This window comes from Rhipicephalus sanguineus, chromosome 3 (assembly GCF_013339695.2).
Source record: "Rhipicephalus sanguineus isolate Rsan-2018 chromosome 3, BIME_Rsan_1.4, whole genome shotgun sequence".
NCBI classification, from domain to species: Eukaryota; Metazoa; Arthropoda; class Arachnida; order Ixodida; family Ixodidae; genus Rhipicephalus; species Rhipicephalus sanguineus.
This window is the reverse complement of record NC_051178.1, coordinates 27,196,340-27,223,048: the sequence shown is the minus strand read 5'-3', so window position 1 is coordinate 27,223,048 and position 26,709 is coordinate 27,196,340. Positions and strand designations below refer to the sequence as shown.

The window sequence follows — 26,709 nt, the reverse complement described above, 5'->3', positions numbered from 1 at the left end:
CTACTACAAGACAGTGTTTATGAGGCTGCGCCATGGTTTACGAATAATTGTTTGGTGGTTAATCAGAAAAAAAACGAAATTAACTTGCTTTAAAAATCCATTGAAAGCAATGGTGATAAATGCAACCCCCCCTACTTATTCATGCCCGTGATTGTGCCTCCTGTAAGTGTATTTCCATTGAATATGTTATTTCTATAAAATATCTTGGTGTGTTCTTTGATAGCAACCTGTCCTGGAATGATCATTTGGCTTACATTTGTGGCAGACTACGAAAAACCTCATGCTTACTTTTCAATATCATATCAATTGCACCCACCAATATTAAAGTGACCATCATGCTTGCCCTTCCCTACAGTATCCTGCGATACGGCATCACATTATTTGCTTTCTGTTCTTCGCGATGGCAGTGCCGGGTTGACAGTATTTTAAAAAGCATGTTGAAATCCATTGTATACAATCGTTCCTCAACAGACAATGCAAATTTATTTTCTCTACTTCGCCTGCCGTCTTTCAAAGCGTCCTTCAATCAAACTGTTGTATTACGGCATTTCTGGGGCTCTCAGTTCAAAAAAGAATGCATTGCCCCTCGTATATTAAGAAAAACTTCCCGCTTTTCTGTACCATTCGTTAAAACACGATATGGCAAAGCTATTAGAAAGGTCTATGTCCCTACTGTTTTTAATGACCTCCCCGACAGTGTTTTTTCTGCAACGAAGAAACGCAGTCTACAAAACAGCCTAAAGTCGCTTTAAGGGTGCACCGTTTATCGCATTACTATTGTTTCTATTTTCTTGCATGCCACGTATAATCTGTTTAAAGTTATTCAATCCTTATCTTCACATTTCTGTTGTTTAGGTAATATTCCTTCCGCTAATTTGATTCTTGTTTGTTATTGTGTTTCAATGTAGCGTAATTGAGTTACATGTCTTCTTTCTGATTATTTTACGCCACAAGCTCTTCAATATGTATGTCATCTCTCGTTTGCCGATGTGCCGGGCCTAGTCCTCCAAGCCGCCGTCTGGCTTTGACAGGCCTGTTATTTGTTTTGTACAACTCAAGATGACAATAAAGATTTCTTCTTCTTCTTCTTCTTCTTCTTCTTCTTCTTATTATTATTATTATTATTATATTATTATTATTATTATTATTATTATTATTATTATTATTATTATTAATATTATTATTATTATTATTATTTTGAGGAAGCAATTGATGCTGTTTCTAGAAAGTGTAGGTAACACTCTGTTCGTTTCTAGTCTCCTTTGCTATGGAGTGTCTTGTTTGATTTTTTTTGGACGGTTTTTGCTTTCAACTGCCTATTGCAGTGGCCTCGTACTTAGGGGCTGTGGCTCGGTCAAGCTCTCTATTACAGCTTTTTCTGCAGCTCCCCTGTCAGTGTATTTTCTTGAGGCAGAAATAAAAATTATTATTATGGCTCCCAGTCGGGATGCATGCTTGCTATGCTCCTGCCCGTTTTTCGGTAAGCAGCAGTTCTTCCGGTGTGAAAGTTGTTCTAAACGTGTTCATGCGAAGTGTGTAACCTGGCCTGATGAAGAGCTGCAACATCTGAAGTCTGGATCGAGCTCATTTTGCTGCAATTTATGTGATCTGAGCAGTTCTTCTGGTACGCCTAACGAAGACAACTCAGCGGCGTGCGGCGATGAGCACTGCAGCTCTCAAACCGGTTCCCTCTCCACGTGTGCCCCTCCGGGTGGTGACCTCGCCGGGCTGCGCCGCCTCCTCCTCGACGCGTTGGAGGGAATCTCGTTCCTTAGCGACGAGGTATCCCAACTACGCGAAGAAAACGAGCGCCTCCGTAAGGATCATTCCCGCGGTGTTGAACAACAAGCCCGTGTGGTCGCCTCCCTTCGTGCAGAGGTCCACTTCCTGCGTGAAGAGCTGACGCGCCACACGGCCGCCGTGTCAGTGAAGGCACCTGTGATCCATCCAGAGCAGGTGACCGTTGGCCGATCGGTGACCTCCAAGCAACCTGCGTACTCTGAACAACCTCTGTCCAAATTTCTTTCATCTTCGAATTCGCCGCCAGGTGACGTAGACACGTCCGAGCGTGTCAGTGTGATGCCTGCGACAGCCTCTTCTGCAGCGGTAACTGAGGGTGTAAGAAAGAAGAAACCCGCCTCGTTTGGAGCATTGCAGACATCCACTATATCTGTAGCTCAGCGGCCACAACGGCCAAAGGCCATTTTTGTTACGAAGCTGAGCCCGGACACCACTGCTGCTGACATCAAAAAACATATTGCTTCATTCGATATGTCTCCCATTTCCTGCCAGCGACTTCAAACAAGATTCCAGTCATATTCTTCATTCTATATCGAAGTTGACGAGGACACGCTACAACGCCTGAATGACCCTTCGATGTGGCCCTTCGAATGCCTCTTCAAGCCATTTCGTGGGGAGCTGCGCAATGACATGCTTCATCCCTCTGAGCTAGTGCCTGGAATCGAAAGTGCCGTGTAACGTAGACATATTCTACCAAAATGCTCGGGGTCTGCGTACCAAGACACTCGAGTTTTTCTCTAATGTTCTTTCGTCTTCTTTTCCTATTATCGCTATTTCTGAAACCTGGCTCGGCACTGAAATTCCCTCATCGGACTTTTTTCCCCCGACCTACACCACCTTCCGCCGTGACCGAGATTTCAGTGAAACCAAACAGAAAGGCGGTGGCGTGCTGATTGCCATTGACAATTCACTGAAATCCGTTAGACGGAAAGACCTAGAAACTATCGAAGAATCGATCTGGCTAGAAAACAACCTTGAGCGCCGTGAAAAATTGTTGATTGGATGCTTCTATTTACCGCCCAGCATTTCCCCTGCCTCGCTCACGATGTCATGTCTTCTATTGAACTTGTGATATCTTCTCATAGTGGGCACAGAATTATTGTTCTTGGGGATTTCAAAGCACCTGGAATTGACTGGAGCACGCTTACCTTTTCTCATTACAATCATTTCACAGAGAAAAAGTGCAGCCTGCTCTTGGACTTTCTGGCGTTTAATTTCCTAGTGCAACATAATTCAGTCGTCAATTCCAGTGGCAACGTCTTAGACCTGTGTGTGTCAAACGATCAACCCCTTGAAGTTTCCCGCTCCAACATCTCTCTTGTACGTCCGGACAAATTCCACCCACCACTTAACGTAAGATTATCTGCATCAGCCGAAACAACGAGCTACAGCAGTTACGTAAACAAATCTCCAAGATTTGCGTTCAAGCGAGGTGATTACACGGGCCTCTATCATCACTTGTCCACCGTTGAGTGGTCACAGGTTACTGACAAACCTAATGTTGATGACAAGGTTGATCGGTTTACGGAGCTTGTACTGAGCAGCATGCTTAATTTTATTCCCCAGTATACACCTAAACAATGTAAATATCCCCACTGGTTCTCATCTGAACTTATAAGTGCACTGAAGCATAAAGATCACGCACACAGGAAATCTAAATGTTCTCCATCCAGCGAGTGGAAGGAAGAGTTCAGCTTTTTTCGAACTCTCTCTAAACGCCTATTTAAACGGGATCATAGTTCGTACATTGAATTCTTAGAAAAAAGCGCCTCTGACAGGCCGGCTGAGTTTTGCAAGTATGTACGTAAACGGTCTAGCAAAAGCGGAGAGTCCTTCAGACTACTAGATTCAAATGGGGTAGAAGTGCATGCCGTCGCTGACTGTTTTGCCACACATTTCTCATCCGTTTGTAAGGCCTTAGACTCCAGCACTGATATCAGACAACAGCTCAAGGCAGTTAGCTCATCCAGTGCATTAAGCGCTTAAAACCATCATTATCATGTGGCCCAGATGGCATCCCTTCCGCCATACTAAAAGCTTATGGTAGCATATTTGTCCCAGTACTGACTACGATATTTAATAACTGCCTGGACACTTCCACATTTCCTAGCATGTGAAAAACTGCTCGTGTTTTTCCAGTATTTAGGTCGGGCTCTAAAACAGATGCTTCTAATTATCGCCCGATTTCTCTACTATGTGCCACATAAAAGATCTTCGAGCTGGCTCTTCACAACATATTGTCTTTCAGTGTGAAAAACTCATTGATTCCTAATCAACATGGTTTTCTCGCTGGCCGATCAACTACCACAAATCTCGCTAGTTTCATGACGCAGATCTCCACACCTATATCTCAGAGAGGACAGGTTGACGTAATTTACTGTGACCTGAGCAAGGCTTTTGAGGTAGTCAGTAACAAACTGATTATGGTTAAACTTGCGCACTTTAATGTTGACTTGTCGGTTGTAAATCTCCTGCAGAGCTATCTACTCAGTAGATATTGTTATGTAGCCGTAAATAGCCAAACGTCTTATTTGTATAAAGTGACTAGTGGGGTCCCTCAAGGGTCGGTATTAGGCCCACTCCTATTTTTAATTTACGTTAATGATGTTTCTTTTGCCATTCGTAATTCTTCTTTCCTCTTGTATGCCGATGACATCAAGATTGTTAAGGAAATTCATTCAGTTAACGACTGTCGCTTGCTGCAGTCAGACTTGCGCTCTTTTTCCGAATGGTGCAACGGTAATAACCTTTCTCTGAATACCTGGAAGACAAAATTCATGTCTGTCACTAGCAAAACATCTAGCGTGTCATTTCAATACTCTGTCAATTCTGTGCCGTTATGCAAGGTTTATGAAATCAGTGATCCTGGTGTTGTTGTTGACAGCGCGTTAAACTTTTCTTCTCACGTTAAGCGTGCTGCTATGCGGGGCCTTCGTTCTCTCGGATGTGTTTGTAGAATATCTCGAGAATTCAGGTCTCCCATGGCCCTACACAAATTGTACAGGGCAATATGTCTTCCGCAACTTGAGTATGCGTCCGTGATATGGAATTGCATTGCTCAATCCAGCGGTAACACCATTGAACGAGTCCAGAAAAAATTCCTCAGCATATATAACCATCGCTTTGCTAAAAATGACTCTGGATCTCGTTCAAATACTGCTGAATTATTATCACTGCCATCACTTCACTGCCGACGAAATCGCTCTGATCTCTTATTTCTTTACAAGCTAGTCCATGGTATCATATCCTGCCCTGTACTTCTCAATTGTGTAAATTTTCGAATTCCGCGTAAGTTAACCAGAGAGAACAGACCGTTTCAAGTACCCGCCTGCTTCTTCCAACAGTCTACCGTCCACAGAATACAAAGTCTCTGCAATGTTAATTTTCTTGATCTTGACGTTTTTCATAGCCCACAATCATTGTTTTTATCCGAGCTTTGCACTGTTTTGACATAGTGTGGCACAATGTACAAAGTCTTCCCTTCTCAGTCTTTCCACATAGTTGTACATATGCAATCTAATTTTTTATTCCCCGTCAATATTTCTCGTGTTGTCTCATTTTACTCCTCCCCTTTTGTGTTCATTTCTCTTTGTCTACGTGTTTTTGCTCTTTTTATTTCTGAAAACTGTCTGTATTGTATTGTTTATTTTTATTGTTTTCTTTGCGTGCGCCAGCACAATGACCTTACGGTTGTTCCTGGGCACGTTAAATAATTGATTGATTGATTGATTGATTGATTGATTGATTGATTGATTGATTGATTGATTATTATTATTATTATTACAAGCTTGTGCATGGTATCATATCCTGCCCTGTTCTGCTCAACTGTCTTAATTTCCGAATTCCACGTAAGCTGACCAGAGAGAATAGACCTTTTCATGTAACCGCCTGCCTCTGTGAACATTCGACCATTGGCAGGATACAACGTCTTTACAATGCTTACTTTTTGGAGCTCGATGTTTTTCACAGCTCCCAGTCGTTATTCTGCTCCGAGCTTTGCACTGTACTTACATAGCCTCGTACACTGTTGATATTTTTTTTCTTCCTGCGCATAGTTGTATATGTGCAATTTTATAACGTTTTTTATCCCTGATATTTTGTTATGAATGTTTCCTTTGTTTTTTGTTTGTTTTTTTGTGTTTTTTTTCGTGCGCCAGTACAAAGACCTTACGGTTGTTCCTGGGCACATTAAATAAACGTTTGATTATTATTATTATTATTATTATTATTATTATTATTATTATTATTATTATTATTATTATTATTATTATTATTATTATTATTATTATTATTATTATTATATGTAACATGCCCGTCAAATCAGGTATTTATTCTTCAAACGAAGTCTACTAAAACATTCAATGCGTGAATTATAATTGGCCACTTAAGGTAAAATGATAACGGAATATCAGTACAGTGTACCCACCAACAAGTTCAATTGCAGCTAGCGTTTACACGTGCAGGGGGATGCCAAAGCACGTGTTTGAGATATAACGAAAGCATAATAAAATTTACTGAAACGCAAAGCGAAAATTTTGCGTCGTAGTGTCACTAATTAGGAGGCATACGACGCGATTGGTGCGCCAAGAGCTGGAACGCGTTATTTTAATAACAGGTCAAATGGCAAATGTAGCGACTTCTTTTACGTGTTATAGGTCTGCGACGCCGCTCAGGAAAGCACACGTTCGCTCTAATAGAAACGGAATACTCACAGTATTAAAGAGTGTAGGTGCGTATTGAAACTGCAGACATATCTAACGCAAAAAAAGCACCGACAAGGTAAACAACAGGCAGGGCGGAGCGCTAGCGCCGCGTCCTGTCTGCTGTTTTTACCTTGTCCGTGGTTTCTTTTGCGCTAATTAGTGTGTCTGCAGGGAGTAGTCATAGATACAGCCTTAAACGCTGAACGCGGCCGGCTACAGTTTTAAGCGCCTAGTTTGACGCGATATCGCGTGAGGCAGTGGCGATACCAGAGATCCCGCGATGAAATTGATCCACTTGTTTGCCCATGAAAATAGACGACCAGATGTTCGAACATGGCAACGTGAAGCTTTCGCTGCTGTCTGTTTTAAAACACACACAGTTGTGCGTGCGCGCGCGCGCGCGCGCGTGTGTGTGTGTGTGTGTGTGTGTGTGTGTGTGTGTGTGTGTGTGTGCGTGTGTGTGTGTGTGTGTGTGTGTGTGTGTGTGTGTGTGTGTGTGTGTGGAGAGAGGGAGGAATGTTTACGGCTTGTATGTTACTTACACTCACAAAATTTTCAGCTGACCTCATGTTCTTCTTGTCCCTCAGTGCCTTGCAGGCGTGCATTTTGACACGATTGCTGTAGATTGACTGCGGAAGCTGTGTTAAACAGGCTCAGCAGGAAATGTCTTGCAAACATTATTTTCGGGGTTACATTGGGAAGGAAAGCTGACCACATAAGGTCGATATATGTTTTAAATATTAGGGCCATGCCGGTGCTCCCATTTTGGACGCTACTCCTCGGAAACCACGGACAATTCCGCGTCCTTTCTCTTCCTGCTTGGCCGCGCCATGGCTGCTCGAGGTCGCAAGTGGATCAGCCACGGTCTGCTTTCTAGTGGCCCGCCGCGTAACCCTGTGAGCTGCAGTGTCACCGATTCCGCAACCTTTCTCGCGTGCTCCTCTCACCCGAGCTCCTTGTCACCCCTCTTGGCAAATGGTGTCTTCTCTGTAGTGTCACCATTGTGAGGAGGGAAAAAAAAAGAGAATGGAAGTGAAGCACGTGACACGGACGCATTTATATAAAACTCACCATGAGCTCTCGCTTCTTACACTCACGAGACAGTACACTCTTCAAGCACACAAGCAACATCGCAGCTACTCCCGCGGCTTCACTGCAATCGAATACCATGTTCTGCAAGGTGAGTCCTTAGTCCTACGTAGTTGGCGACGTTGCATTCAGTATCTTTAATGTTCGAGAAATGGCTCTAACGGGCGTGCTGAAGCAGCTGACATTAGAAAATCACAGAAGTGTACGTGTGTGTCTCATTCTCGTTATATCCTGTGCCAGGCAGTGCTCCCTGTTGCCAGTTCAGGAGTTCACAGCAAATAAATGCCCTTGCACACAAACTTAAAGGCGCGCAAGCGATTCTTGAGTGCTAAGAAAGCTTAGCCACGCATTATTGTCTAGCCTGATGATTCGCAAATAAATATTTACCACGAGTAAACTAAAATAAGTAAACTAAAACCAGGCTACACGGAGCTAATTTTTCATTGTTTGGTATTTCTTAATCGTAATTTCGGTTCAAATCTGAGAAGGATGTGTACGAGACTCAGGTTTGATTCCTGCTACGGGTACTACGGATTATTACACGCGTAAAGGGGTACAGCATAGGTGTTCTCCTTTCACCTCATAACACGAGAGTTCAAATAAGATTGCCTTTTAGACAATACGTGCTGCACAGATTATCACAGTTGGGTATAAAGAAACGTCAATTTTAAAATATATGCCTTTATTCGAAAGATTACGCAGTTTGTAAATCGAACACGGGATGCAATCAATAATGTGTGGCGGTGGTATGCCGAGCCGAAAGTGTAGGTAGATTTATTAAACTCTTTTTCTTATTTTGGATTGACTAGAATTGGGTAAAACCTTTCAAAGACCATATATACCAGAGTAATTTAAACATCGATGCAACTCAGACATGACCATTTGGCAGCTGGCGAAGCTTTCCTTACGAATTAGTATCTGCCTCTTATCCGCACGAGTATCTTGAAGCTTTAGAAAAAGGGTGCATCAGATTGGAATATTTATTTTCTTAGATAGGAGAGGAAACGACATTTATTCAGAATGAAATTTTGGGAGAATTACGGAACTTTGCAGGTGCTGTTTAGGATGCCCAGAAAACTAACTGTATTAGGATCGTGCGTCATCTTCACGCGTAACCGCTGTCATGAAGGGAGAATTTAGCTAGACCTACATCTTTAGCCACCTGTGGCATTTTTTACCGCGTGTGTTTGTGAAAAACTATTATGCGCAGCAAAAGGCGTTCTGGGTCCGACATCGCCCAATATTGGTGGTATTGTGGTGGCTAGAGGTAATGTTAAGGCGAACTTAACCGGTGCTGCCAGAACGAGAATGCTGAAGCGTGTCATATCTTTCTTTTAAGTACGGATCACTTGAATAATAATAATAATAATAATATCTGGGGTTTAACGTGCAAAAACCACGATATGAATATGAGGGACGCCGTAGTGGAGGGCTCCGGAAATTTCGACCACCTGGGGCACCCAAATCTAAGTACATAGGCCTCAAACATTTTAGCCCCCGTCGCAAATGCAGCCGCCGCGGCCAGTATTCGATCCCCGACCTTCAGGTCAGCAGTCGAGCGCCAAAACCACTAGACCACCGTGGTGGGGCTGCTGAGCACGTTAGGGACCCAGGCTGTCGTGTGCTGTCGTATGCTATCCTCTGATGTCGTCGCTTCGCGTGACGTAGTCATAACCATGTATAGGAAAATATATTTATAGCAAGGAGGCGGGAAAGCGAAGCAAGAGTGAGAGGAGCGATTTGAGGCTAAGGAGGAATACGAGGAGGAGGCGAGACCCTAAAGCATAGCATATAGCGTCACGCCACATGCTATCCAACGCAACGGCTTTGAATTCTGTTATCGAATCCTTGTTACGTAAACTACCTACTACTACTACTACTACTACTACTACTACTACTACTACTACTGCATACTACAAAGGAGGGACAGACCCACACCAAAAGGAGCTTCGCCCCTAAAAAAACATGGTTGATCCCTCCGTCATAGGAATCGGAATACCACGAAAGTAAAGCGTGCCCTTACAGAGGTAACTGAATTTTTACTGCACATTGATATAAGAAAGTTTGCACAATGTATATTGATGTCTGGCAGCTATGACACCGTTTAACGTGCATGTACCCACTTTGATGATTGGTGGTACATCTCCATCCCGACGACTAAGGTCCATGGTGAATTATTGAACAATCCCTTGTGGTAGCTGTAGCAGTTAATGGTGTGATCAGAGTACGAGGTGTGATAGCCAGAAGAGCGTCGCACGTTGGACGCAGAACTTGGTCGCCATCCCGCAGCATGCTAAAATATGATTGAACGCCACGGCCGGACTAGAAGGAAACGCAAAGCGCGTCGTGCCGCCCCGGTAGCCCAGCCACGATTTTTCTCGGGTCGAGCGCGTGAGCGAGGAACGCGGTGATACAGCCAGGTGTGGCAGGTGCGCGTCGCAGAGCTATTTTTCGTTTGGATTAGCGTGATGCTATGAGCGAGGCCGACGCTTTTACGACGCTTGGGCTGAGATTGACACCTCGCGATGTGTAAAGGCATTGACAAAATTGAACTTCTATTGAAAACGCGCCGAATGGGATGGACGTGTAACGCGTTGCAGGTGCTAATCGCGGAGGCCACAGTAATGACGAATTACTTTACCGCTCCCAGAGGGCAACACCACCCCACCAACCGGGAGAGTGGTAGATATAAAAAAACAGCATAACCACGGAGTGAATGATGATGAGTGGGCGAAGCTGCGGAGGTTCATCGGTAAACCGTGAATCTTCCGTGAATTCTGCCCAGTACATCATCACCGACGTGAGATCGGGCGCGTTTATACTAAAGGTTCGATGAGTTATGACGACTTGCAGCTCACTTTAATTTTACATGTACGCTGTGAATTTTCATTGTTTAGAAAACCATTGCTTTAGAAAACATCTGGCGTCTTTCGTTAAGCAGCTGGCGTCTTTTCATTTTGCTTTAGAAACATCTGGCGTTCTTTCGTTTTGCTTTTACAAAACATCTGGCGTCTTTCGTTGGTTTATTTCATCAATCAACGGCGTTTTGAACAAAATTTTTATTGTTTAATGACGCACAGGAGAAATCTCACCAGGCACTACCTTGGAGGTAAACAATGGCTGCTAATGGGAATGAGAGACAGAAGAAGTCGGCTTTTAGCTAACACTTACACTTCTACTTCTACTAACGTTTCCTACTGGAACATGCCAATGGCTGCTTATGGGGAATGAGAGACAGAAGAATTCGGCTTTTAGTTAACGCGCACGCTGCGAATTTTTTATTGTTCGACAACGCACAGGAAAAATCTCCCACCGGCACCACCTTGGAGGTCAAAGCGTAAGAATGGTTACGCACTACGACTACTACTGCGACTACGAGGGACGAACGGGTGCCGCCTTAAGGAGCTTCGCCCCTAAAATCGCGTTTGTAAAGCCTCTATAGTCTGTGACCGTGGCGCAGTGTATAGCGTTCCCGGCATCTGTTGTTGCGGACAGAGCGGCCGTGGGTTCGACGCCACTTGATAGAACCTTCTTTCTTTGCAATCCGATCGTGTAAATTTTTGGACATCATTTTCGTGACGGAAATACGTCACTGAAATCTTGGTGGACCCCGGCATAAAACACTTTCGTGTTAAAATATCCAGGGACTTTAGTTACGAGTAGGCAGCAACGACGCCTCCGGTGTCTTGACGTGGCACGAGCGGCCAAATGGCCGCCTCTGCTTCTGTGGCTCTCGACGCGGGGCGCTCGTGCTCTGCTTCCCTCGCTGAAGAATCCCGCGATGACACCAATGGCATGGACTGCAGAGAGGCAGACGCACATTATCTTGCGACTTTGCGGAAGTCGAATACCTCGGACGCCACAGTTTCACGAAGCGGGAGCTGGATGGAGACTGGAAGACAGTGCTGATTCTACGCCAGAGGAAGACACATGCTCTAGAACGCAAGAAAAAAAAAATTACACGATATCCCTCTCAAGCTAACCATCTCCCCGCTGCTTCGCATCCACACATGGTTCCCTTTAGCGGGAGATGGTGTAATTTTTTATTGGTACCAGAAAGTGTAGTGGTCGGTAAAAGCTGGCATTACTAAAGATTGCCGGGAAATTTCAATAAAAGTCGTGATAATGAGAATACGAGAGCAAATAAAAAGGAGCTGGCAGAGACGTTGACCCAAGCAGCATCTCGCTGGCTATCGTAATCTATCAAAATGAGACCTAAGCAAATACAGCAGAAAAGTAGTGTGTAATACGAGCGCATTCGCAAACGTGACGTCGAATGAAAATCGTGTGTCAAAGCCACTAAAAAAAAATTGGCCGCGTATCTGCGTTCTTCGCTGCAATTGTCGTCGAAAGATGTCTTTTGCCGGCCGTATTACATGACTCCTGGTCTCATCCGCGGCCACCCGTGATGCTGTTTCCAGGGCAACTGCCAGGTGGCAGCACCATATTGTCGGCAGAGGGCTATTTCGTGCATAGCGTCGCATTTTCAGCGCAGGCTAAGAAACACTAGGGTCTTTAGAATTACGTATCTATGTATTTTCTAGTAAAGAAACGCACCACCTAATACTTGCGTACTGACGTTGCGCCTCAGATATGCGTAATATTTGCTTTCTGATCGACAATGTTCACAAGCATGAACGCAGCTACGAGTTAAGATGGCTGGGTGTTCAGTAAGTGCTTAAACTTTGGCAGAGTGGCTGAGTCGTGTGACAGACAGACAGACCAAACTTTCTGCGTTCATGTATCCCAGGAAAGGTTATCGGCTTTAAAATAAGAAAAATACAAACAAAACTGGCCTTTCCCTCCTTCTTGTCACATCAGCGGTCAGCACGGCATTGCTCTAGCGGTCGCAGAGGCACTGGACGTTGATCTACTAGACTATAGCACAATTTAGACCCAAATATGAATGTTGCGTACGGTAGCTGAAACGGTTATGTCGCACACGCATATGAAGAATGAGTTAGAGTCAGATATGGCGCTTACGAGTAATCGAGTACGCTGCGCTTTTTTTTTAATTTGCAGATTATTATTGTCACTCTTGCTGGCTGCGTCAGCGCTGGAGGCCAGTTTGGGCTTCAAGGCTATGGCGGCTACTACGGGGACCCCCTGCTGGCTTCTGCAGCGGGAGGCAATTTTGCGGCCGCCGAGCGATTCTATGTAAGTTGCGTTATCCTCCTCGGTCCTGGAGTACCCACATGGGTACCGTTGTTATAGAGACTACAGATCACGACAATTCGGTATTCGCGTGTTCAAATTCGTCTTGCCACAGGAGACATGTTGCTTCCCTAAGGCCCGAGAAGTGGCGCCGTGTGTCCAGTCATGTTCGAGAAACGAGTAAACAAAGAAGGCTGCGCGCTGCACGAGCGCTCGGGTGCGTCCTCGTGGTAAATAAAAGCTTTCTTTCTTCGTTGAAGCCTAAACGACACCATCAATAGTACATTCCTTTAACTATAGACGCCCGAAAGACCATGTATTGGAAGGAATTTCGCTCTTATGGTTCAGTTGCACGCAGTCACAGAGGCTTCAGAAGTTCAGGATAACCATTTGGGTACTGTGGGTCTCAGTTGTGTTTCTAACCCTTTTGAGCTAGGTACCTGACTAGCTGACTATTCACGCTAGGTACTAGTATTTGACTACTAGTACCAGTCAGTGGCGTAGGCAGGGGGTGGCACAACGGGCCCGTGCCTTCACCGAAATTTTTTTTCACCTATGGGATATAGAGCGCAAAATGATGCTCGACCACACTTACCTGCACGGACACCATGACGCATCAAGGGTGTGCCCCCATCCAAAAAAAAAACAAAACAAGTTTCTGTCTACGCCACTGGTACCAGTAGCTAATATTACCCGACATCACTAGCTGACTACTAGTAGCTACTAATACCTGACATCACTGGCTGACCAGTACCTGACTAGTCACGCAGCCTCACGTGGTCAGCAAGTACATGCATGGAGTGGACCTAATTGATCGCTGCATCTCCTACTACAGAATTTCCCTCCGGACGAGCAAATGGACACTAAGAGTTTTTGAACATATTTTGGGTCTTGCTTGCTGCAACAGCTGGATTGAATACCAGAGAGATTGCGAAAAGCTTCTGGGTGCAAAGATATACAGACAGACTAGATCTTCTGTTTTTCAAATCCAACATAGCGAATGTGCTCCTCAAAGTTGACACTGAACAAGGGGTAAGATCAAGCCTCAGTTCAAAGACAGATGAGCAACCTTCACCGAGCACTGTGAAGCGGAGCAAGATAATACTACTTCCACCTGATGAGGTGCGGTACTACCAGGTTGGACACTTCCCGCAGCATGAAATGCTCACATCTTAAATGAAGTGCCTCTACCCAGGATGCGGTCGCAAATCAGCAGTGACACTATTGAAGTATGATATTTTTCTAAGTTCGTAGAACCGCCACTGATTCTTCACGTTTCACACTCGTTGAGACCCAGAGTACCAAAATGGGCGCCATCAAATTTTGATAGAACCTTTTAATTTTTCGTGTTCGCAATTTTTCTCCGTTTTTTTCCATGGGCAGGAAGCGAAATAAAACAGTTTCAAAAATGTTTCTCTGCATAATGCATTCTTGGGACTGAGGAGAAAAATTTCGTTAAAAAATCACGCCGTATCCACGAAGTGAATGATGATTGAGGAGCTGGTTCGGAGAAGATCGGGAAAACCTGTGAATTTTCCATACAAGTCCTCTACCATCATATCAAGACGTGACACACGTTGTTATATATACATGTATACACAATGTTTTATTAATTTACAATTTTGATGAACTTTATGCACAATATACAATTATATGCACGTTGATGAAGCATATATACAAGAAATATCTAAGTGCGTCTGATTCTCCAATGTCGACACTTGCAGACGCAACGCTCCTAATAATCTTTCAGCTTGAAGATTGCCCTCGAGACGCGCACGACAAAGTGGCCCTAAAATTGCTGTCCGATGCTCGCGTTCCTGTCGACCGCGTTCCCCGCTCGACTAGTGAGAAATAGCGGCCAGGCTAGAGGGAAGACAGGACGCGCGTAGCGTTCCTCTTCGCGTTCCACGACGCTTTGAATGGATGGATGCAGGTTATAGCGCGGGACTTCGCCCCAGCTTAAGAACCTGGCGAGCCAGCTCCTAAAATATTACGTTTCAATAGCGGACTGAATGAAATTTTGTAAGTTGTGGCAAATGACCTCAGCTATTTCACTCCTATAATATACTCGCGAATAATGTAGACACAATTTCACGTAGAAAGAACTGGCGCTGAATTATACAGGGTGTTTCAAGAAATGTGTCCAACCTTCTCAAAAAATCAAGGAAGTGCGATATTTGCTCGGGGCTTTCAGAATTGCTTTTTGTGTAGCGGCAGGAATGTTAAGGTAGTTAAGGACATCATTTAGGACAGTAATTAAGAAAGTTACGTTAATTAACTTTTTAATTAGTGGAGTTGGGTGATTGTGTCAAATGGGAGAATAGAAGTTCTTCATGCGAGGAACCCATGCGAGCTTTGAGATTTTGAAAAAGCGTCCTCTAGTGATTGTTGTGGCGTAATAAAATTCAGTGAAATGCAAAGGCTTTCAACAGCGAAAGCCATCGAATTTGGTTGAATTTCATTACTTCGTAATTATTACTAGAGGCCGCTTTATCGAAATCTCAATGTTGGGATGGGTTTATCGCACGAATAGGTTCAATTCCCCAATTTGACACAGTCACCTAATTCCAATAATTAAAAAGTAAATAATTTAACTTTCTTAATTACTTGCTAGCGCTACAGAAAAATTCATTCACTCATTTTGGACGTCTCAGAAGAATATGGAAGTTGCGTTCTTCCATGTTTCTGTTTAGGTTTCGCCATTGAATTTGGTTGAATTTCATAACTTCGTAATTATTACTAGATGCCACTTTTTCGAAATCCCAAAGTTGGGTTGGGTTTCTGGCATGAAGAACTTCAATTCTCCTATTTGACAAAACCACCTGACTCCGCTAATTAAAGAGTTAATTAATTTAACTTTTTTAATTACAGTCCCAAATAATTTCTTTAACCATCTTAAGATTCTTGCCACTACAGAAAAATCAATTCTGAAGGCAGCAATCAAGTATCGCATTTTCCTGATTTTTTGAAAAGGTTGGACACATTTCTTGAAACACCCTGTATTTGTCTGACGCACAATATGTGATCACACAATACTACTTGCAGCTATAGTGATGGAAGAGCTTGGTAGGGGTGCCGTTTATGACTTTTATGCACACTTGTGTTTAAGAAGACAGTCCATCTTTTTTTCATTCTTTGACAGTGATGAGTATCTTTTCACAAAACAGAAGGTGTAAACATCCTCCAGCATTTCGTGGAAAATTACCTGACCTGGTACATCTAACAGATCAATGAGATTATTAATGACGCCAACAGAGAATCAAATCAAGGAAAGTATACGCGACGTTGTTTCTGGTAACTGTGACATAAATGTGAACAAATTAAACTGCATGAAAAGACAACTTGACGCCGACAGGCACCAAACCTGCAACCTGCGAATTACGCGTCGGACGCTCTACGACTTGAGCTACGGAAATTGCCGTCCGCCCGTACCTTTTATCGGGTAAATCAGTGCATTTAAACCCTGGAGTTAGTGCGATAGTCAGTTCCGTAGCTCGTCAAAAAAATTGGAGCTGACTCAGACTCACTCAAGGAATATATTTTGCGCCGAGGGCTCACTCGCACTCAAACTCACCAACATATTAATCAGCCTCGCGGTTTAGACTCAGACCCACCGCTTGACCTGAGTCTGCGTTAGCCAGAGCGAGTCGATTCACGTGTTCGTTAGCGCAAAATTAGCTTTTTAGATCACGGTGTCGATGCTCTTTAACGCCAATATCTCGAATAATAGGTGCTTTACAATACGCCTTTTGATTTTGTACCTCCAAATACAAGTTACCACTTGTTTCAGTCCAGTAAAAGCATCTTTATGAAGTTCGCGACTCACATGAGATATTTTAACAAGAACTTCCCGTGAAATAGTTTTCGGGGAAGGACATAGCACCCCCCCCCCCCCTCGCTTCCCTAACTCACGCCTCTGCTCAAGAAATATACAGGTGATGCATGAACACAATGCGGTGATATATATGGGAATAGACTTGAGTATAAACGTAAGCCGATATAAGGCTGGTAGTAATGCTGAAGATAAGTAGATAGGATCACAGGGCGGCAAGAAAAGGTCGAGCTCACTAAGGCTCGCTCAAGAGCTATATTTTGCGCTTAGGGGTCACGCGGACTTAGACTCACGAAAATTTTCTTTAACCGAACTCGCTCGGACTCAGGCTCACTAAATTTTTTCTCATCCGGATTCACTCGGACTGAATCTCACCAAAATGTTACTCACCCGGACTAACTCAAACCCAGACTCACGGCCCGATCTGAGTCTGAGAGAGTCGGTCAGCGCCGGTCGCAACCATGACGGCGCGTGGAACACTCTTCTTTTGCCTGCTCGCGAAATGATGCTAGTGAAGTGATGGTTATATAGGCTCAATAAAACTTGTAATTCGGCGAGTTGGTTCATACTTGAAGGTAAAACCTGGTAAGCGCAATATAGGCTTACCGATTTTAGAGGCTTACCGATTTTTTCCCAACTCGCTCTATGGTGTTACTGCTGGAAATAGGAAGGCTATTCCAGATCACAGACGCATGTTCAAGTCGGGGAAGGAAACGTATTGCGATGTATAGTTTGCGGAGGGGAATAGACGTCAGACTCTGGAGTTTCGCAAGACGCGTGGCACCACCTGTCGGAGCAGTATTGGGTAGTACGAAGACCGACTCCCTCGCACAGTTTGCTGTGGGACCATGTTCAACTAGCGAGTGCGAAACAACGATTGAGCTCAATATTGCGTGCGTTTGTGCATTTTACACTCAGAAAGAGAGCTGTGAATTTCTCTCCACTAGTAGGACGCACCACCGAACCGTTGCTTGAGCACTCGCCAGAACGACGGCGAAAACTGCAGCAGACGACACCGCTCCGAACACTACGAAGAAACGCTGCAATTGACGCTATTGTCACGTGGTCGTGACGTCGACGAAGACAGCAGTCGGCGTTTGCATGATGAAACTGTTTATTTGGCCGAACTTGTGGCCGGAAAATGAGAACTAGAACTACAGCATGCAATACACGCTGTACAATGATAGCGGCGAACAGGGCGCGTCCGTCGATCAACTGACAAGCGGTGAAGCGCGTCGGCATTTAAACATGTGCCGTCGAATATTCCAGCGCTATCGCTGGCTGTCGTGCAAATTCTAGAATAAGCTCGAGTGTGCGCGTCTTGCGTGCAATCTTAACAAAACGATCTACAATGATCGCGACGGTTCTCGAACAATGAGGCGCGGTTCGCGCTGAGCGTTGCCGACAGTCTTTGTGGCCGAAAACTGAATATAGCAAAAGTCATAAAGAAACGTACGTGGCACTGTTGTTGCGTCGTGAATTGCCACAGACGTAAAGGACTGAATTATAATACTCGGTTTTAGAATTTCCATAGTTGTACGAAGCAGAAAAGTGAGAGCGCTGGATACGGGCCGTTGCGAGCGCGTTGGCTAAGCCAAGTACCCGCGTTCTCCAGAGCCGGTCGCATGATCAAGTGTGATAATAGAGAGTTTGAGAATTGGGGACCCACAACAGTGGGTCCCCAAGCTGCATTGGGTAGGCTGCTCTTGCGTTCGGGCGAGCAGCCTACCCAATCTTAGCAGTCTACCCAACTCTTAAATGCTTCGCATTTAAGAGTTGAACGCGATAGCGAAATTCGGCCCCTAGTGCGCACGTCAACCACTGAGTGCGTACTTCTTAATGTGTGTTGTTACACACACACACACACACACACACACACACACACACACACACACACACACACACACACACACACACACACACACACACACACACACACACACACACACACACACACACACACACACACACACACACACACACACACACACACACACACACACACACGCATACAGACACACACACACACGTGCGATCGATGTATCCATAGTAATGATACGCTTTTTCGATCTAAAGCACTTCCCTGTGCTAGAGTCTAGACATGTTTTTACAATGCCTCAAAGATGGCAGCACATGGACTCATGATTTCTTGATAGGTTTTCCGCTAGATGGACATAACTGTTCTTTTTGGGAGCTGTTTGCAAGTTTGTGTGTGTTTTTAGCGGCCATGGGTGCACTATGCAGGCTTTATTTCGACGCATGGCGTCGCGCGAAAAACGTAGTTTTATGGCCTCGCCAATGCGCCTACAAATCGCTGAATGGGCTCATTTTCGTCGTGACACCTGCCGAACAAAATGCGTTGGGACGACTCTTTCCACTACATGGCATTTATGTAGTGTTTCTTTCCCAAGCAGTTGCAAGTAACATTGTGGTTTTGTGGTAGGACACCTGCTTGCCCCGCAGACGGCCCGGGTTCGATCCTCAACGGAACCGAAGACTTTTATTTATTATTTCATTTGCATTGATCTCTATTTTTCGGTCACGGATGATTTTTCGCTCACAAGCGACGCCGACACCGACGGCGGAATTTCTGCGAAACAAGCTCTCTAACGCTATCGCGTTAAAATCATGCGAGACCCGGGCCACACTTCGTCGTGGCCCACGCTGCGTTTGCGTGGTTTCTCTTGTGACCGAAGAGGCCTTGGGGCCCCACGCTAATTTTCGATTTTTGGGTCTTGGGTCAACGCGAGCGCAATAGCCCCAGAGTAGCTTGGGTTCTGCACATGCGCCCTGGCGGCTCGCGTGTTTCTTGCGTCCCCAAGCTCCTTGGGGCCCCAATTGTCAAACTCTCTAATGTGACTCTGCTGTTTTTTTGCGTAGCCCTGACAGAGAGCCGGTAACCTTGATTATGAAGCTCAGCAGAGGCTCTGACCGCGGTACGTGCCGTGTAACACGGAGTGAGCAGCTAGAGGCAGACTGAAGACGCGTGATACGTACGCGGTGACATCCTGTAATCTGAGTTGGTCGTCACCGCACAGCATCGCGCACGTACGTTTTGAAGGCTCCGAGTTCCGGCACAGAACACCTATGTGGTTCTGGTTCTAACTAGCTAATACGTGCGCCATACAAGTACATCGCAAAATGTTGGTCGTAACCACCTTCAGGTTTGTTTTTCCCGTGGCCTCTGCGATTGCCGTAGCTATCTCAGGGGCCATGGCTTCGCCGTTGGTTGTATCACGCTAAAGTGGACACGCACGTATCCCTATTTGCAGTATATACAAACCGAAGACAACCATCATGAGACCATTTGAGGATGCGTAATAAAACAGTCCAATGTACGGGAAGCGAGAGATGGCGGGAGAATGCAATTGAAAAGGCGAAAATGGCCGGGACGCGTGTATCCGAAACATATCCCCTAGGATGGCTGGGGCCCATACTGCGCCGCTATTGGCTGGAGATGGTCACGTGACCTACGCGCGCTTCCGGTATTTTTTTTTTGTTTTCAATCAACATGGCGGCGCCCACGTCCGCGTTTTGTTTTGCGCTGAAGCCGTGCCCGCCGTAGAGATGACACCGAAATGTTTGCGCTTTTCGCTGACAAGCGCTCATACGCCGTTCGTTTTACGATGGACGAAGTGGTGAACAACATTAATCCGGGAGCGCGTACACGGCGTCGCCCCCTTTGGCGTGCTTTATAACGCGATCGTGTGTTATTTCACGTGGGGTTGTCCCTCATTTGCCACTGGATACTTACGCATGCGGGTATTGATGACAACGAAGACGCCGATCACCTAGCTTCAAGTTGTACCCACAACGAATGTGACTGCCAAGAAATTTCATGCCTGTTTGACAACGCTCGTCTGTTGATCCGCTGACATCTTCTGAAGCAGCACCCTGACCAGCGTGTAGCAAGCGGATTGTTCCCTCCCCGTATTCGTGGTCGCGGATCTGCCTCGTCGTGACGGAGCCCACTTATATAAGCTAAAAGGTTGGCTCTGTATCAGTGCGTGGGATATTATTCCGTCAAGAACGTGTAGACAGTCCGTCATGTGGGTCATGTGAGACATTAGAGCGCAATTTTTAGTGTCCCGCATTCGTTATGCAGCGAGCACTGCTTATTTGTTTTTACGTCTGTGTTATTTGTTTTTTCCCCTCTTTCTTTCCCCCCTATCTTCATTTCCTTTGCTCCCCCTACCGGTTCAAGGAGCAGGCAGGCGTTGTGCCCCTTTAGGTGGCAGTTGTCAGCCTGTACCCTCTCTGTTTCCTCTGTCTCTTCGTGTTCTCTATGTATTAAAACCTAATAATAATAATGATAACAACAATAACAATTGACACGACGCAAGAAACCCTATAACTTAATTTTGCTCACGTATGAGTGCATTCTTATTCGGTTACGGTGAAAAAAAAAGAGAAAGAAAAGGCACTTTGCGGATATTTGTTCATTCTTCACAACACGGCTCGATGCCGTTAAAATTAAATTTATCGCAATATAAAAGTAAAAAAAAATGTGTTTCGGGAATTGTGTTTCCTAATGATAAACTTCCAAGCTTCTGGTAAGTGTACCTCATTTTGAAAAACGCAGGGACCAAAGCATACTCTTTTATGTGAACTAATGTAATGTCAATGGGTGCTCTGCTGCGTTGAACTACTACTTCAATATGTAATGGAACATGTTATGTACATGTCAGCATGCAATGCATCCATTACAGTGAATTGGACACGCAGAACCAAGTAGTAACGCCAATTGATTTCCAATCAGGGCCCAAATATCGAAACCAAAACAGGACATACATTGAAATGAAGAACGGTTAACAAACTTAACGACATGATAACAAAAAAAAGAGCACGAACAGAAGAAAGCAGAAGTCGATTCAAGAAATGATGTACTTGGAGAATATACCTATATTTTGCGAACTCTCAACCTAGTACATTATAGTAGGAACATGTTTACTGTAAGAAATATGCAAAGACAAAATATACAGCACCCCTAGAACTAGCCCCCGCCCGCTGCCCTCCAGTAATTACACCAGTAAATGAATGCACATACCACTTGAATATGAAGTACAGAAATAACGACATATGTTGTGAAATTGGAGCACAGACTTCTTTATTAATGTTATGTTCAAGGTTCACTAATAACATCAAAATAGCACGCAAAATCCCATCCTTAAAAAGTGTTTGTTTTCCCTTTCCACTTGTCTAACAGAACAGTGCACTGTTTATTCTGATGTATACATCATTACCTGCCGAACAGCACATAAGATGTTACGGGGAGAATATATTTACAATATATATACAGAGAATCAACTCAGCGGCTGGCAAGATGGCGCCGAGCTTGCAGGGTCCGTCAACGTCGTTCTCTTTCTTGTCTTCTTCGTTGTCCTTTTCAGCCCGTTACAGTATTTTTAACTAGAAACCAAATGCCAGCTGGAACCTCTTCAACTTGTAAACCATGCTGCTATTTTCCTGTATATTATCATTTTACACTGACTGCGACTTTCCACTCAATTGTATATTGTGCCTAGTTTTTTATCAAGCTTGCTTATCACATCAGTAAGTAGATTGCTAGTACAATACATTGTTTGCTAAGGCTCAATACTTCTTTAACGATTTGATGTTTTAATAGTAAAAGTATAATATATAGCAGGTTCTTGATGCAAGCGAAAATATCTGTGAAAGCGCTTCAATGAACTATTACCAAATCTTCATTCTAAAAAGACAGGGCGTGCAAACACGGACACAAGAAAGAAGTCAGGACACCACAAACGCCGTTTGTGCTTTGTGGTGTCCTGACTTCTTTCTTGTGTCCGTGTTTGCACGCGCTGTCTTTTTAGAATGAATACGTACCAACTAGCTCAGCTCTCTGTTATTCTAAAATACCGACTATTGTTACAAAATAGGTGTGTGTTTTCAAAGTAGGTTACAAGTTATATGGACGCTATAAGAGTTTTGCTGGGAAAAAGCATGACAAATTTTGAACGAAATAGACAAGGATGGTTAACAGGTCAAGTAAGCTCTTATTTGAATAAATATAAGACATTTGGCATTATTTGGCACTAGTGTATTTATTAGACATATATATGAAAGGAGGTTTGAAACAGGGCCGTAACTAAGGAGAAGTTTAAGGGGTTCTGACACCCCCCAAATTTTTTTCGTGCTTTAACTTTTCGTGTGACACTAAAATACTTCCATGCCTTCACAGCGACCACCAGTTGCCAAAGTTAGCCGTTCTACACACGAACACTCTCCGAAAAAAAATTCCTGGGTACAGTCCTGGTTTGAAATATGCATCACTTCTATTTGTGAAGAAATATGCATTACTCGTGTTACGCTTCCTAAAAGGCCGTTGTGTTTTTTTATTACGGATAACAAGGCGCTTTATAATTGTCATGACATGACAGGCGTGAAATACAGATTAAGAATGCTTCCAGATTTGATGCTATGTTACCTATAATGAATTGGATGACATTATTTCAGGAAGAGACAAATCGGCATGAGCACTACAATAAGAGAGAGCTGAGCTAGTTCGCATTCATGTTAAAAGAAAGGGCGTGCAGACACGTGCACGAGAGAGAAATGAAGACACCACAAATGCCGACTAACAACTGAAAGGACACATAGCAGGGGAAAAGAAAGTAGACATAAAAACTTGCCTGCGCATGCCCAGGCAAGAGGTGATACCTATCGATAACTGTTCAGCATTTTTATTTCTGCTTTATGCAATTTAATGATGCATGCATCTATCTTGATATTGTCGAGAGTGTAAATGCACGACGAAATTCGATGAATGCGCAGTTTTCTACAGGCACAGGAATGAAGAAACACGTCTAATAGTTGAGGCATGGCATATAAATAATAACGGTAGTGCACGTGTGAGCCAGCCGCCAGTTAACGCGCATAAAGAAATTAAATGCCTGAACAGTTATCTCTGACGTGTACCACCACATGTGCGGGCTGATAGGTACTACATCTTGCCTGGGCATGCGCAGATAAGTTTCGTGTCTAGGTACCTTCTTTTCAGCCACTGTGCGCCTTTTCAGTTGTTAGGCGGTGATTGCAATGTCTTCTCTCGTGTGTCTATGTTTGCACGTCACGTCTTTTAACTATGAGCACTACTTTGTGGTAGAGGTTCTAATCTGTACATCTTCAGTTCGATTCAAGCACTTTGCTATATCTGCATTGGTTCATTGCCAAAATACTGTTCAAGTCCTTTTTTCTCAAAAACCTTGCCATATGAAAGCATCTCTTATGAAACATTTGCAGAGAATTACAAGGAATTCGCAACTTTCTACCTTTCTTCGGAGCCCTTACCATGTGAAATGTAAAGCATTATGCTAAGCATATTTTATTAAAGGAACAAAGCTCTATTAAGCCTCATTTTTATTCGTACAGCTAGATTCACATACAGAATGAATTTGCTCAAGGAATCTTGTAACTAAGTTGTCCCATGTCTCATTCTAGATTGGGCCACAGACACTACTTACTTTTCATGACTCCAAGGTCACATAGTGTATTTTCAATTGCAGACCCATGTACTGTGTCCTTTCGTAAACCATGTGCTCTAATTACAAAAGTATATCTCCTATGGTTGCTAAATAGCTATGACATTTTCATGGGTGGGACCAGTCCATCTGGTAATTAGTATCCTGGCTGTGAATATTGGTGGGTGTTGGGGAAGCAACATAAATGAGTCACAAAACAAATTAGACTTTGAAGAAGTTTATTTGCTGTAAGCACACGACAACTGCATTTATTCTAGTAGAATGAAAATTGTGCGTGATCTCATCATTTATTGCAATAGTGGGAACAATGTCAGAAAATAGTCGGGGGCCTTCGGTTCACATCATGGTATGTTCTGCAATATGGTGTTGAATGGAATTTCCAGTGCAGACTTCTGGCTCTCTGCTGAAAGTAAAAATAGGAGCAAGAAAAAGGCAATTGAAAAAACTGCGTACAGCAGACTGCAGGGTCTTTCAATGCTTTCCCAGTACCAAAAACTTTGTAAGGTCTTCCTCTTCAAACATTTTTACACAAAAGCAAAATTATTAGGTCGTGAGAGCAAATGTTGAGCACCGTAAATAGACGGGATCGTGGTTGCCGGCAATGCTTATTCAACCTGTATACATTCCAGTGACGGCAACAGTTCCACCATCGGTGACGTGTGCGGCTTTAGTTATAGCAGGCATGAGTACTTTTTTGAGTCGGCGACAGAGAGAGCACTTATTATGGACTCCTGAGCTCCAGTATCGACTAATGCCGTCAAAGAAATACTGACAACATGCACTTCTATTAGGTTCTTGTTCGTAGGGAGTGTCAACGGATGATTGGGATCAGTCGAAAATGATGCAGCACTACCTCCAGGAGCTGCATGATATTGGTTTCCGTCCGAGATGATACTTAGTTGGTCAGCATGGAATAGCGGTGTGGTTGGGGTGACGGTGAACGAGCAGTAGGGTGGCTGTTACTCAAAGCAAAGTACGTACGGCTGGGTGAACACCACCGAGGGTCTGCATATGTATTAAATTGAGTTAATGGTGATGAGCAAGTAAATCGCAGCAATAATGTTCATACCTAACCGTCATTTGCGCTACAAATTTGCCCATTGCGACGACCTTGAGCAGCAAAGACATGAACACAGTGCTTGTCGCCATCTCATGCAACCTGGAAGGTTGTATGAGAGTTTGTTGTACTGACCCAGACCGCAACACTGCGAAGGGGGAGGTGGAAGCTGAAGTTGCTATGTATGATGAGTAAGCAGTCTAGAAATTTGGGCTTGTTGGTGAGCGTTCATCTTAGTTGAATTGACCGTTGGGGCAGGACACTAAGATGGAAGTGAGACAAACAAGCGCAGACTTACAAGTTTTTGTGTGACTCTAGTCTTTTATGTGAGGACTGACTGTATTAACTACAGTAAGAAGTATGCACATGTGATTAGAACGTGGTGTTCGAGTTCGGTAATTTTAGAAAAAAATTGATTTTGATTGCTATTTCTTCTGACTTTTAACGGATTTATACAGGTCACTGATGTTTTAATATCATACAATGGACAAAATTTATAAACAATGTCAGCCTACTGCAGTGGGCGGCGGGATTTTGCTGGGATAGCACGGTGAAATACAATACAAATACCTTTCAGCAAAAGTGCAAGTTAAGAAAACCTGTTTAAATAAAATGCGAAGCCTTTCATTCTAGCAAATTTCATGTTGCTCATTGTTTAAATTTATAATATACCAATTATTTATTAACTGCAAGAGAACCAAAAGCCTAACGAGTCTGGCCATAAAGTGCGACAGCATGTACTTCTCCACTTAACTAGAATGCCTAGGCTGCATTGAAAGCACAGGCGTCATCACAAGGCTGGTCCTTTCTGATATTAAACAGTATATGAGTGGAAAACTTGTGCATCTTGAAGCATCAGGGAAAGCCTTACTGATTAGCAAAGGAGATGTGTATCACAAGGAAATGTCAGGGAGCCTGATGTCATGGATATATAGAAATCTAGGACTTTCAGCAGAAAGTCGAGACGCTGTGGGTTATTTCACCTTTTGGGTCATCATAGACAAGTATACATGCTAATGTGCATATATATATTTTGTTAAACATGGTAAACTACTAGTGTTCAGCGACAAAATGTGTGTTCGAGAATGCGTGACTGGCTACTGCTCCAAAAGGCTGCTTTTCTGCTCGAAAGTGAGGTTTTAGTTGCTCCAGAAGCTGCGGCAAATTGGTTACAATTGATCACATCCCTAAGTACACATTAGACCACGCCATTTGAAAGGACCGCGTGCTGGGCATATCCCTGTTGGTAATTTCATTTTTATTGACAAGCAATAAAAGTGAATTATATTATACTGCAGATCCTGCCCAATCTTTTTGAAATTTTAGTCGCCAGCCTACTGAAATCCAGAGTTATAACGGTTGACATAGATAGTAGGAATAAATCAACAGAACAAGGAGCAGATAAGAAACAATGCTTTCCAACAGTGCAGAAGTGGCAAATGTGGGCCTTTCATTTAATGAAGGTCAGCGAATACCAGCGCAAAACATGTTCATTCGCAGTAGTACCCATATTTCAAAGGTTGTGCCTGCCGAGGTGTTTCAATGCGGAATTAGTTGGTTTTTCTTGAGTGC

At 44.0% G+C, this 26,709-nt stretch overlaps 1 protein-coding gene across 1 annotated transcript in view; it reads left to right on the top strand.

The window, feature by feature from the left end:
• Positions 1–7,333: 7,333 nt before the first annotated feature.
• The window catches only part of LOC119385337 (adult-specific rigid cuticular protein 15.7), a 30,218-nt gene continuing 10,842 nt past the window's right edge, over positions 7,334–26,709 (top strand). Inside the window, exons 1-2 of the mRNA XM_037652796.1 lie at positions 7,334–7,399; positions 12,615–12,749. Of these exons, the coding sequence (XP_037508724.1) occupies positions 7,334–7,399; positions 12,615–12,749 (201 nt within the window). The remainder of the gene's footprint in view (positions 7,400–12,614; positions 12,750–26,709) is intronic.